Source organism: Mesoplodon densirostris, chromosome 12, assembly GCF_025265405.1.
Source record: "Mesoplodon densirostris isolate mMesDen1 chromosome 12, mMesDen1 primary haplotype, whole genome shotgun sequence".
NCBI lineage: Eukaryota > Metazoa > Chordata > Mammalia > Artiodactyla > Ziphiidae > Mesoplodon > Mesoplodon densirostris.
This window is the reverse complement of record NC_082672.1, coordinates 31,019,814-31,033,094: the sequence shown is the minus strand read 5'-3', so window position 1 is coordinate 31,033,094 and position 13,281 is coordinate 31,019,814. Positions and strand designations below refer to the sequence as shown.

The 13,281-nt window shown below is 40.8% G+C and overlaps 1 protein-coding gene across 1 annotated transcript; it reads right to left on the bottom strand.

Annotated features, from left to right (window-relative positions):
- Nucleotides 1-3,961: 3,961 nt before the first annotated feature.
- On the bottom strand, nt 3,962-13,064 carry LOC132499823 (vascular non-inflammatory molecule 3-like). Its single transcript, XM_060114527.1, is given in 9 exon segments — nt 3,962-4,091; nt 4,780-4,952; nt 5,638-6,011; nt 6,796-6,808; nt 6,810-7,088; nt 9,211-9,402; nt 9,739-9,806; nt 12,907-12,989; nt 12,991-13,064. Coding segments are annotated over 9 exon segments (1,386 nt in total).
- Between the last annotated feature and the right edge of the window lie 217 nt (nt 13,065-13,281).

The following is a 13,281-nucleotide window of genomic DNA, read 5'->3' as shown; positions in this document are numbered from 1 at the left end:
GCTGCAGTTACCTCAAAACTTGATTGGGAAAGGTTCACTTCTCAGCTCCAGGCTCACACAGCTGATGGCAGGCGTTGGGTCCTCACTGGTTATGGCCGAATAAGTTCTTTGCCACATAGACCTCAGGCCACACTAAAAGAACACTCACATTATGGCATGTAGGTTCCCTCAAAGCCAGAGAGCAAGAGACCCCACCACCCAAGACAGAAGTCACAGTCTTTAGTATTGTCATCTGGGAAGTGACAGCCCATCATTTTTGTTGTATTGTATTCATTAAAAGCAAGTCATCACACTTGTTGGGAGGGGACTGCACAAGGGCATGAATGAGGCAGGGATCATTGGGGACCATCTTAGAGGCTGCATACCATACGAGTCATAGAGAGGGGAATATAAAGAATGAGAAGGAGAATAAGAGGGAGATAGAGGGAGAGAGAAGAGAGGAAAATAATAGAAAAAGAGCTTATAGATTTTGGTATGGAATAAGTAGGCAAATTTTTTTTTTTTTTTTTTTTTTTTTTTTTGCAGTACGTGGGCCTCTCACTGCTGTGGCCTCTCCCGTTGTGGAGCACAGGCTCCGGACACGCAGGCTCAGCGGCCATGGCTCACGGGCCCAGCCGTTCCGCGGCATGTGGGGTCTTCCCGGACTGGGGCACGAACCCGTGTCCCCTGCATTGGCAGGCGGACTCTCAACCACTGCGCCACCAGGGAAGCCCTAGAATACTGTGTTTTATATTTGAATCAGAGGGCTTCTTGTTTTGAGTAACAGGTTCTAAATTGTTGGAACTGAGGACAAGAATAGCGTATTATTGTTATATGTGATAACACTGTTTTCCAAACACGTGATAAGAACGTAGTGAATTCTCTTAATTATTTATTAATACTATGAAAGATAGATATTGCCATCAGAATAGTAGGTCATGTCTGGGATTTTACAAATGAAATTTGGATAAAATAGTAAGTGCAGTTTATTCTGCCGATTTTCTATATGGTAGGTGCTGTGTAGTGTGGAAAAAAACCTTGGATTCAAACACCAGTTCTCGCATCTACCAGCTATATAGCCTTAGATGAGTCATTACACTTTAATAAGCTTCATTTCCTTCTCCTGGTTCAAAAAACAGGTTAGCCGTCTTCCTAAGAATAGTTTTTAGAATTAGAAATCATGATCGTAAAGCACCTAGCACAGTGCCTGGCAGTGCTGAATAAATGGTAAGAATTATTTTTGTAATGTTTATACTGAGTATTTCTGTTACTAAGAGTAGGATCTTATGAATATACTTTGATTATACTATCTTGGCTTTTGCAAGCGGTTTTCTTGTTCTTTTTCTTGAATGGTATGATCCCAGGCTGAATGTTATTTCTATCACCTTGATTTCTAAAACAATTTCTCTTATAAATCTTTTGTCTTTTTTAATTAAAAAATTTTTTATTGAAGTATAGTTGATGTACAATATTGTGTTAGTTTCAGGTGTACAGCAAAGTGATTCATTTATACATATATTCTTATAAATCTTAAATTACCTGACTGGACTGGACAAAAAGCACTAATCAGAGACCCTGAAATAATAATTTAGCTCCTCCATCCTTCTCCCATGTCTTCCAAAATTATTTTTAGAATTATTAAAATATTTTTTAGTGAAAAACATATCACAGACAAAAAAAAATTTAGTACCTGTATTGTAAAGCAATTTCTTTAGTGCATATACTGCTTAATTTAAATTCCAAAGGTGACATCTCTAAAAATAAAGCATTTTTCAATTACAAGAAATATATATATATATTTAATGGCTAGAATGCTGTGTTAATTTCCTATTGACATTAATCTGATTGATAAAGTTGTTTACATTGTAAGAATGTATGTTTGCCATAAGACTTAATAAAACTTTTATTTTTTTAATATAGCCTCAAATCATTATTATGTAGCTTGAACTGTCTCTCATGAAAAAAATTTTTTTTTTTTTTGCCTACCAGTGAATTATATTCTGCTGCCTCAGAAACACTAGTTGAAGCCAGAAGAGTGGCTTCACTCTCCAAAGAAAGAATCTCAATGAGGAAGACACAGCTGTGAGGGCTGAGTCTAGCAAGGTCCTCATTTATAAGTCATAGTAAATAAAATGAGAATTAGGGGGAGAAGTGTGAGAGACCAAAAAAAGGGGTCAAAGAAATAAAAGACATGTGATATTAAAAGATAAGGGGCATGGGCTTCCCTGGTGGCGCAGTGGTTAAGAGTCTGCCTACCGATGCAGGGGTCACGGGTTCGTGCCCCGGTCCGGGAAGGTCCCACATGCCGCGGGGTGGCTGGGCCCGTGAGCCATGGCCGCTGAGCCTGCGCGTCCGGAGGCTGTGCTCTGTGAGGGGAGAGGCCAAAACAGTGAGATGCCCGCATACCGCAAAAAAAATAAATAAATAAAATAATAATAATAATAATAATAATAAATTAAAGATAAGGGGCAAAACGACTTTCAGAGGACACTGGGTTGCTTAGTCCCAGTGACTAAGAGCTGAGAACACCCCAGTACTAGAGAAGGGCGAAGGTCAGCTTTTATAAGATGGGTGGGGTGAGGGGTGGTGAGGAAGCTAGAGCCACCAGGTACTAATGCAAGCTCCAGACAACTGTCTAGAAGGGAGAGAGAAGCCTAGAAAGAACCAACATGAGGCCACTGTGGGGAAGAAGGTCACATCCTGCACAAGTGGAGGAGTCTAGGGCATAGGTAGCATCCTATCATCGAGTGTTGTAGCCCCTGGAGAGAGATTCCAGGTAAAATGGGAACAGAGAGACAAAGGGTATTTTCTGCTGCCCAGAATGTCTCTAGCTTCCTGGAACTGGATTGAATTAAACCGAGTAGAAATGAACACCTGGGAAAAGATTAGGAAAGCAGTTGTCATATCTTTTAAGGGAAGGGAAAGGTGTCCCCAAACTCAGAGTCATCCTCAACCTCTCCCACACATCCTAGAGAGCCCTCCTGCTCTCATGTGTGTCTCTTTCCAGAGTTAATAAATGACAAACCAGGGAAAGGACTCAGGGCGCCAGGGTCAAGGGACCAAAGGTAACTGGGAGAAAGTTAACAAGGTAGCCTTTTCTGAGGAAGCTCCTGTCTGGCACAGGCTGCAACAAATCCATGAGTATGAGGGGCTTTAACCAGGATTGGGTAAATTTTAGGAAAGAATAATTTCAGAAGGAAACAGCATGTGGTCTGAAGGAGATCATTTATTCATTTATCTCTTTTTTTTTTTTTTTTTTGCAGTACGTGGGCTTCTCACTGTTGTGGCTTCTCCCGTTGCGGAGCACAGGCTCCGGACATGCAGGCTTAGCGGCCATGGCTCACGGGCCCAGCCGCTCCGCAGCATGTGGGATCTTCCCGGACCGGGGCACGAACCCGTGTCCCCTGCATCGGCAGGCAGACTCTCAACCACTGCGCCACCAGGGAAGCCCCATTTATCTCTTTTTAAATTTCCCTTCACACATATCTAATTTCCATACAAATATTCCATAAAGGTAGAATAAAGAGATAATGGAACAATTTTAATTTGTTATAAAAGTCTTTCATAATTACTTTAAAAGATACCCTTGTTTTTTAACTTCCTGTATCCTAAAGACTAGGACCAAATACTCTCCACATTTTAAACACTTACCCTGTGCATTTACAAATGAGAGACACAATATTTGCATACCTTAGAGAAGTTACCACAAAAGAACTCTTCTAGGCTCCCCTCCTATAAATACATGTTACACTATACATAGACATACTGACACATACTTAAGTGCACCCACACAGAAGATGCATGCAGCTCTCGGAAATGAATATGTAAAATGTGCACACACATCTTTTTAAATGCTTTTTAAATCTTCTTAAGTTTGTTGTTTCAGCAAAGTGATGACATCTCTTCTAAACAGACACTAAAGACTCTCTCTTTTCCCTCTCTCTTTGCCAGGCTAATCCTGAAAGGATGGCGGTGAAGGGGATCATGGTAGTTGCCCAGTTCCCTGCCCTAAGCGTGGAGGGTCCCTCTCAAACACTCTTCCATACAGGGACAGAACCAAGAAAGGCAAAGGGGCTCCGCCTCGGCTCTGCAGACGTCCATCTCCTGAAACCCGATCAAAGAAAGCAAAGGATTAACTTCAATGTAGAGCTGGTTCCAGCCCAGAAGCCTTCTCTGACAACATCACTCTAAAAGCAACATGAAATAGTCAAAAGAGCACAAAATTTGGAGTCAGTGGACCCCTGTTTCAGCTCTACATGTCTAATAGTATCAGAGGGACTTTGGATGAACGTGTAGCAAATAAATCTATTGCCCTGAGGATTAAGTAAGATAATGTATAAAAACGAGTTGTTGTTTTTTTAATTCATGAAACACTATACAAAGTATCAATTATTACTATCATTATTATAACTATGCAGAATAATGCACCCATGAAATAAGTTATAGATGCATTATTAAATGTATTCAACTTGGACCTTCTCCACTATGCAAAAAAAAGAAAACATTAGTTGCTGGCTATCATTGACAATCAATATTTTTATTTTAATTCTTCCATAATCTCCTTGTTCCTTTGGATCTCAAAATCACATTTATGTAGAAAAATAAACCCCAAATTCTCCACCACAGCCTAAGGACAGTCTAGAACCACAACTTGTCTTCCATATCATAGTTTCTTTGTATAAGTTGCTTGAATAAGGTGAACGACAATGTTGCCATGTTGTCTCATTATTTCAACGATTTTCATTATGCCAGTCTACTGCATCTGTTCAAAGGAATTTATCCTCCTGAAAATCTCCTACCTCATAATGTCTTTCAGGGGCAAGCTGACCCTCACTAAAAATGATCTGTGGGAAAACATAACTCGTTCCAAATGTGCCACTGAGGGAGAATTCTTCAAACTTGGTAAAAGCTGACCCCACAGGCTCTCCACAAGTTCTGAGGTCAGTGGTTTGACACTTCAGTAATGTGCAAACCTGTGTAGAAAAAGAAAAGTGATTGGAAATCTTGGAAATATTTTCTCAGCTAAAAATCCAATTTCAAAGAATAGAAGAATATTTGTCAGGTTGCCTCTTAAGTGTTTTTTTTTTTTCAATTGCAGCTCATAATCTATTAGTAAATCCTAAAATTAATTTAGTGAGTCAAGATTAGCCCTTTTTTCAATGAAGCAAAATGGAGTAGACTAGAATTTCAAAATTAGAGTATGTTAGTTATAATTATAGCTATTTCTAATTCTGATTTGAATTATTTTATAAAATGTTTGTTTCAATTAAGTACCTCTTTTAACTCAGTCATACATCTTGACTGCGCTTGTTTATGATGTGAAATGGACTTCTTGCTCTGGACTCTAGTTGAAGACAGCTTGCAAAACACAGCTCTAAAGTAACCTGACAGAAAAAGAGAGTATATGGGGGTTGTAGCTTTTTAAACTTGAACCCAGCTTGCTGAGAACTAATCAATCTGCTTCATGTTTTTACCTTGCAGCTCTAATTCTGTTCTCACTAAGACTGAACAAATAATGTGCTCTAGGGAGAAAAGTTCAGAGACAAATGTAACACCATTCCAATTAACTGAATCCAGCACAATTCTTAAAGAAATGCAATGATGACCTAGAAGACAAATCAGTAAAAGAGCCATTCTAACATACTGGAGTGTTTCTACCTGTAAGTAATACTGTCCTTCTACCATGTGCAGTCTGTCAAAGGCACCTAGTGCATATACCTCATTGGTTCGTTTCTTGGACATCTTGTAAGTTAAGTGACAACACAGGTCTTTCTGACAAACTGTGTAATTTCCTGTGTTTCTCTTAAGCTTGGTGAAGGTGAACGCATCAAAATAAGTCATCCCTGGAAAATTCAACCGTTCACATGAGAATGGCTTGACACCTCTGGCATAAGCACTCCAGTGAACAGCTGCAGAGTAACTGGGTTCTCTTCAAGGCCGGGACTTCAATTCTGAGAGCATCAGCTGGCCACTCTCTGTCTCCATGTCATAGTAATACACCTTGACAACATCCGGTGAGTAGATTCTACTGCCTACGGGTGACATAAAGAAACACAAATATTGGTTTCAAATTTTGCATGGTGACAACCTAATAGAATCACTTCCACAAGAACTGAAATATAAAGTTATGAAAGCATAAGCATTTTCAAGATAAGGAGGGAGAGAGCTTTACATTGACCTAAATTCCAATTTGACTCTGAGTCCTCCGTATGGGACTGCTTACACTGAAACTATATGACTTAGATAGCTTTTTTTTTTTTTAACTTAAACTCCCCTTTCTTTAGCCAACTTAACAGTAAACCAGAAAATTTCTCAAACATGAAGAACAATTTTAGCTCTCCACTGACCTATCTAATTTATTTGTGTTTGAGATTCTTCACCTGGATCAATGAACAACAAAGCAGTCAAGAGGGGAGTCTGCTTTACCTTGAAAGTGGATACTATAAAGGATAAACTCTAAAAACCTGATCAAGTCTAAAGTCATTTTATCACCTCAACAGCAAGATTTATTTCAATATTACTCATGGATGTTAGCTGCAGCATTCTTTAGCTCTGGCTTTGCTTTTTTTTAATGTAACTTGAATTCTCTCTAACTCCAATTTCCCCTCACGTGAAATTGAGAATATAATGTTTGCCTCCTTCTTTACTCCCAGGAATAATGTTCCTTAAATAATGTTGGTATAGAAGCCCATGCTCTTATTAATTTTGTGACATTGAAGTTAACAGAAGAATCTTTAAAGAAAAGCGTGGATTGAAAATGAATGAAGGCTTCCCAAGACTGTGGCTGCCTGTTGAGGCAGAACCAGAGTGAGGTACCTGTCATGTGCATTGCTCGTGTTGTGGGTATTGGCAGCAAGCAGGTTGACTCCCAGGGCTCGGGCTCATTCCAAGTGGAAGGGGACCGCCGAGAGGAGGGGCAGTGTGTTGTACCAGGCCGTGGGGTAGAGAATGCTGTCAACCTGAAACTCTTCCACCACCATCACAGCTGGGTCATGAGAAGAAATGTCAAAGCAAGTGAAAATGTCAAACTTCCCAAAGGGAGAGTCAAAAGTCACAAGTTCTGAATCCTTGGGGAAATCAAATTGAATTTCAGGTGCAAAAAGATTGTACTGTTAAGCGAAATGCAAAGAAGGGGAATATTAGTAAGAAAACTGTCAAATAGAAGTGATCAATATCTTCAAAATATTTTCTCGTGCGCATGTTGGTGTGCATATTTAAAACTGTTACACATAAATTAGTGTATATTATACCCACTATACCACTGTCTGTGAGTTTTCTCACTGTGACATTCATCAGAACACTTCATTTTCCCACAACTTATGAATCAACCAATGAGTTCATATCTACAAATGATATTTATTTATTTTTAATTAATTAATTTATTTATGGCCGCGTTGGGTCTTTGTTGCTGTGCACGGGCTTTCTCTAGTTGTGGTGAGCGGGGGCTACTCTCTGTTGTGGTGCGCGGGCTTCTCATTGAGGAGGCTTCTCTTGGTGCAGAGCACGGGCTCTAGGCGTGCGGGCTTCAGTAGTTGTGGCACGTGGGCTCAGTAGTTGTGGCTTGTGGGCTCAGTAGTTGTGGCTCGTGGGCTCTAGAGCACAGGCTCAGGAGTTGTGGCGCATGGGCTTAGCTGCTCCACAGCATGTGGGATCTTCCCGGACCAGGGATTGAACACATGTCCCCTACATTGACAGGCGGATTCTTAACCACTGTGGCACCAGGGAAGCCCCTACAAATGATATTTAAAAGGTGAATATTTGTCTTAAAATCACTTGAAATTTTGAACCTCACAAATTTCTGATGGTTTTCCACTCTATTCTTTAAATACCAACAGCACTGTCTGTGTGAAGTCTAACACGGTAATAAAATAAACTTTGTCATGTCTCCCCATGGTACTGCTAGGTTTATATAAGTGAGGTGACGTAGATTGGAACTTAATTTAGACAATGTAATAGCTAATAGCTTGTTAATTAGTAAGCCATTAGAATTTTTTTTCCAGCCTGATTATTGCTCCCAAACTCTAACTACCCTGGGCTCAGGAGAACAGCCTTATGTTCTGCTCACATTTCTATTTGGCCTGATGTGAGCATATGTGCTCAGGCAACACCCCACCCCCACCCGAACAGTGAGCATCCCAAGCTCCTCGGCCCACGGCTCAGGGGGTAGCCCATCCTTCATCCCCAGGTGATCGACTTGAGGGCGGCATGTGGCTGATTTGGAGTCAAGGAAGGCTAAGGTTTTTGCAGGGTTTCTAGGAAAGAGAAATGCAGTCTTCCTCTGGATTTTGTTGCTGTTAGGATATGTGTTTTGTGATGAGCAGCCATGTGGCTTCTGAAAGGACAGTCATCCTGGGAAAAAGTTGTAACAAAGGAATAAGAGAGCTAGAGGGACGGCTGACATCTTCTGGGTCTCTTAGGGACAGACTGCATCGGAAACTAGACCTACCCTTTCTATGATATATATTTTCTCAGGTACCTAAGCAAGGAAATTCTGTGTTGTTGTTTTCTTTTTAAGTCAATTTCAGTTGGGGAGTTTTGCTATCATTGCAATCAAAAAAGTCCTAATGAAATGAATGACTATAGCTTAATACCAAATATTAACAAATTGGTCAAAAAACTAACTCTAGTACTAAATCTTGTGATGAAACTGAGCATTTCTCCTTTCTCAGTGAATATTAAAATCCTTGTGCAGCTATTAGCACATCTGCTTTAATAGTCTGGTAGATTTGGGCTTCCCTGGTGGTGCAGTGGTTGAGAATCTGCCTGCTAATGCAGGGGACATGGGTTCGAGCCCTGGTCTGAGAAGATTCTCACATGCCACGGAGCAACTAGGCCTGTGCGCCACAGCTACTGAGCCTGCGCGTCTGGAGCCCATGCTCCGCAACAAGAGAGGCCGCGATAGTGAAGAGGCCCGCGCACCGTGATGAAGAGTGGCCCCCGCTCACCACAACTGGAGAAAGTCCTCGCACAGAAATGAAGACCCAACACAGCCAAAAATAAAATATATAAAAATAAATAAATAAATAGTCTGGTAGATTCTATTTTATGACTAATTCAAATTCAGAACGCTTATACGAAATCAAAGTAAGTTAAATCCCTTTTTCAACTAAATGTAATAATTCAGAAACGCATTCACAACAGTTCCCTCACCAGCATTCACAGACAAGTATACCTAGATATCACAAACAAAAGAAGTAAATTGAGCTTAGCTAAGGCACAAGTAATTCTCACCTTGTGGTAGCGGGCCACCAGCCTACCCTCAGAATCAAATACCACATCAATGTTGTATTGGTAACGACCATCAGGGGGACACTGAGGGGCACTGGCATTGCATGGCTTCTTGTCCCCAATATTTGCCACAATGTAGATAGAGTTGTCCTTGGCCAGACAGATGAGCCTTTCTTGCACTGGGCTGCAGCCAAACTTAATTCAATAGATACTGCCTTAAACTCACTGTGTGTTAGTGATTTTGGAACTTCCAAAGTCATACTTTATTTGCCCGTTACCTATAACACACAACAGCTCTAGGTTAAGAATCAACAGTAAAGATTTAAGAACTCACATGTAATACAATCTTCTTCTTTATGAAAACTAACCTATTTTTTAATTGACAGATTCAAGATGGCAGTGCAAGACTGAAGCATAGAGCAAATTGAGGGGGAAGAGGAGGAAGAAGAGAAGCAACATATTTTCTTATGATGTTCTCCTAGGAACACAAATGAAGGGCTTGAAATTTAACACTCTTCTAATGGGGAGGACCTTTTCCATAATCCAAGCCACAGTCCTACTAGGAGGCAGTATAGAGTTGGACCCAGGCAGATCATCTTCTACAGAGAACAAATGCAGCATTAGGTACCAGAAATATTTTTGAAAAGGAAAAAAGAATTTCACTATGCAGTCTCAGTGTCCCCATTTGTCAATGCAACACAATAGCTTCCCTTCTATCTTAGAGGGCCCTTGAGTGAAACCCTGGGATAAATACAGACTATGAAATTGCTTTTCAGAGTAATGCCCAAACCACCCACCTTGGGGATATTTACCCTAGAAATAAGAAGGGATTGAGGTGAGGAAATAGGTGGGATTATAGCTGGCTTCAAATAATTGAAAGACTCTAATTTGAAGAAGATGAGTCACATATCTTAATATACGATAGGAGCAGTATGAACCCCAAAGGAAGTTATAGATAGATGATTTCAGTGGAAAATAAGATTAAAATTCCTAGCAACCAGAACACGCTAAGAAGTGGATTCACTAGTCACTGGAAATTTCAAGTATAAGATGGTGCTTCCAGGCACTCAAAAGTCCATTCCGTTAGTGTGGCTCAGTGGAAATGGCTGTGTTTGAATTCCAACCAGGCTAATTACCAATTGTGAAACCTTAAGCTCCCTTCTTTTCTTTTTTTTTTTTTGCAGTACGCGGGCCTCTCACTGTTGTGGCCTCCCCCATTGCGGAGCACATGCTCCGGACGCGCAGGCTCAGTGGCCATGGCTCACGGGCCCAGCCGCTCTGCAGCATGTGGGATCTTCCCAGACCGGGGCATGAACCCGTGTCCCCTGCATCGGCAGGCAGACTCTCAACCACTGTGCCACCAGGTTAGCCCTCCCTTCTTTTCTTCATATTTAAAATGGGAATAGGGACTTCCCTGGTGGCGCAGTGGTTGAGAGTCCGCCTGCCGATGCAGGGCACACGGGTTCGAGCCCTGATCCAGGAAGATCCCACATGCCGCAGAACAACTAAGCCCGTGCGCCACAACTACTGAGCCTGCACTCCAGAGCCTGCGTGTCACAACTACTGAGCCTGCGTGCTACAACTACTGAAGCCCATGCACCTAGAGCCCATGCTCCACAACAAGAGAAGCCACTGCAGTGAGAAGCCCACTCACTGCAACAAAGAGTAGGCCCCACTTGCTGCAACTAGAGGAAGCCCATGCACAGCAATGAAGACCCAACACATCCAAAAATAAATAAATAAAAAGAAAGAAACAAACAAAAAATAATAAAATAAAGTGGGAATAGTTATACCTGCTACATAAATTGAATGAGATAATGTGCATAGTGTACCAGGTACAGATTCTGGAACCAAGCAGGTGCTCAATAAATAAATAATGGCCATTATGGATTTTGTAGCTAGAAGAAGACAGCCCAGAACACTGATGACCTGATTGCTTGTAGAGACCATTCAGCCTCTCCATGGTTTCCCAGTCCCTTTGCAATTGATGTTGAACTAGTCTTTGAATAGAAGGAAGAGATTGTGACCATTTCTTTTATTTTGCCTTCAGGAAAAACAGGGTAATATTGTGAACATTCATATTCATTAAGGCCTTAATAAAACTATTATATATTTTATTTTGGTTTTCTTTCTCTTTTTGGGGGGGCTAAATAATTAGGGTACTTTAATGGTTCCTATTAGTTCCTCATGGGGAGAGCCCAAGGAAGAATGACATGTGTCAGTATTCTAAATGATAGTACTTAAATACACAAGGATGACTATGTGGACTTTTATTACCCCTTTTATTTTATTTTATTTTTTTTTATTTTTATTTTTTTGCAGTATGTGGGCCTCTCACTGTTGTGGCCTCTCCCGTTGCGGAGCACAGGCTCCGGACGTGCAGGCTCAACGGCCATGGCTCACGGGCCCAACCTCTCTACGGCATGTGGGATCTTCCCAGACTGGGGCACAAACCCGTGTCCCCTGCATCGGCAGGCGGACTCTCAACCACTGCGCCACCAGGGAAGCCCTATTACCCCTTTTAGGGGTAAATGATACTAGGGAAGAAACGGGGGCTCTCTTTACCAATATTAGCATTATATTAAACACTGGATTTTTCTTTTCTACAACACAGAGTTGAAAGCTTGCCATTTGAGTAAGTGTCTGCAAGACTCAGTAGTATTAAAGTTTCATCAGTCACCTACCTTCCCTACTTACAATAATTCATCAGAGACTAATTATCAGGCTTCAGGACACCTTCCCCCTAAGAAAGTCAGTTTTATCAGCCAAGGCAAATAGAGTGTATTCCAGTATAAGCCTCTTGAATTACTGCAAATAATGAGTCCTTCCTGCTCTGGGAAAATCCCCATAATCAAGTAGAAACTGAGTCATAATTACGTGATTACTATAAACACAGACTGTGCAACGTTCAGAGAAAATTTTTCCAAAGGTGAAAATTCCAGGGTGAGACCTGACTCACATAATAGAGCTCTTATATTGCAACATTGGACTTGACTTTCCAACTGATTTCAAGTGGTCAAAATTATATAAGAAGTTTCTTTTTTGTGTGTGCTAGATAATAATTCTGAACAGAGGCATGTAGATTTAAAATTAGCAAATTAAATTACTTTTTAATGCATTGATTTTGCCATTTAAAGGGATTACATATGAACTATTTTAAAAAGTAAATACACCTAAAATAATTTATTTTCAAAAATCCTTCTTATATTTTATACAGATTTTCTTTAAGAAACTTATGCCTAAACTACAGCTATAAACAATTATTAAATTTCTTGAAGGACAAGAGAACAAAAGTTCAGATCCAGCTCCTTCTGTTAAAAAAAAGTCATAGTGAGAGCTAACACCGAAGAGGGCACCATAATGTATAGATTCTATGTATTACTTCACTTTGCTTTCATTTTGGGGGTGTTTTATTTTTTGGCCATGCTGCTCGACTTGTGGGATCTTAGTTCCCCAACCAGGGATTGAACCCAGACCCTTAGCAGTGAAAGCATGGAGTCCTAACCACTGGACGAGCAAGGAATTCCCTATACTGCGTGTCTACTCTGTAAAGTGAAGTAGGAGAGGAAATTTTATTATCCCTGGTTTACAGATAAAGAAACCGAGATGTCAGTAGTTTAGGTTGTCTGTCCCACGGCACTCAGTCAGGAGGTGGTAGAATGTGGTCTCAGAAAAAGCACCTCCTTTTTCAAGTCCTACGCAATTTCCACTCTTCTTCATTTGGCACAGGAGGTTCTGTTCTGTTTGGTAACATAACAGCACGCTCATACACTGCAGCGATAAGTGTCAGGTGCACCAACACTCAGGACAAAGAGGGCTAAAACGGCACCACATTTTGGAAAATATGATATAAGCATAGCTAAAACTTAGTGTGCTTTGATAAACTCAGATTCTTGTATTTTGTATCACTGGAAAAACTTTTATGTTAAAGACCTTCCTGTCTGCTACCACCTATCTGTACTTTCTCATGAATAGGTTACACAGCACAGGGTTGAGAAAGAACATTGTGAAAGAAGTACATAATCAGATTGACTCAAGTGTGCGATGCTGTTGTTGGCATCGTTCAGAGGTCGA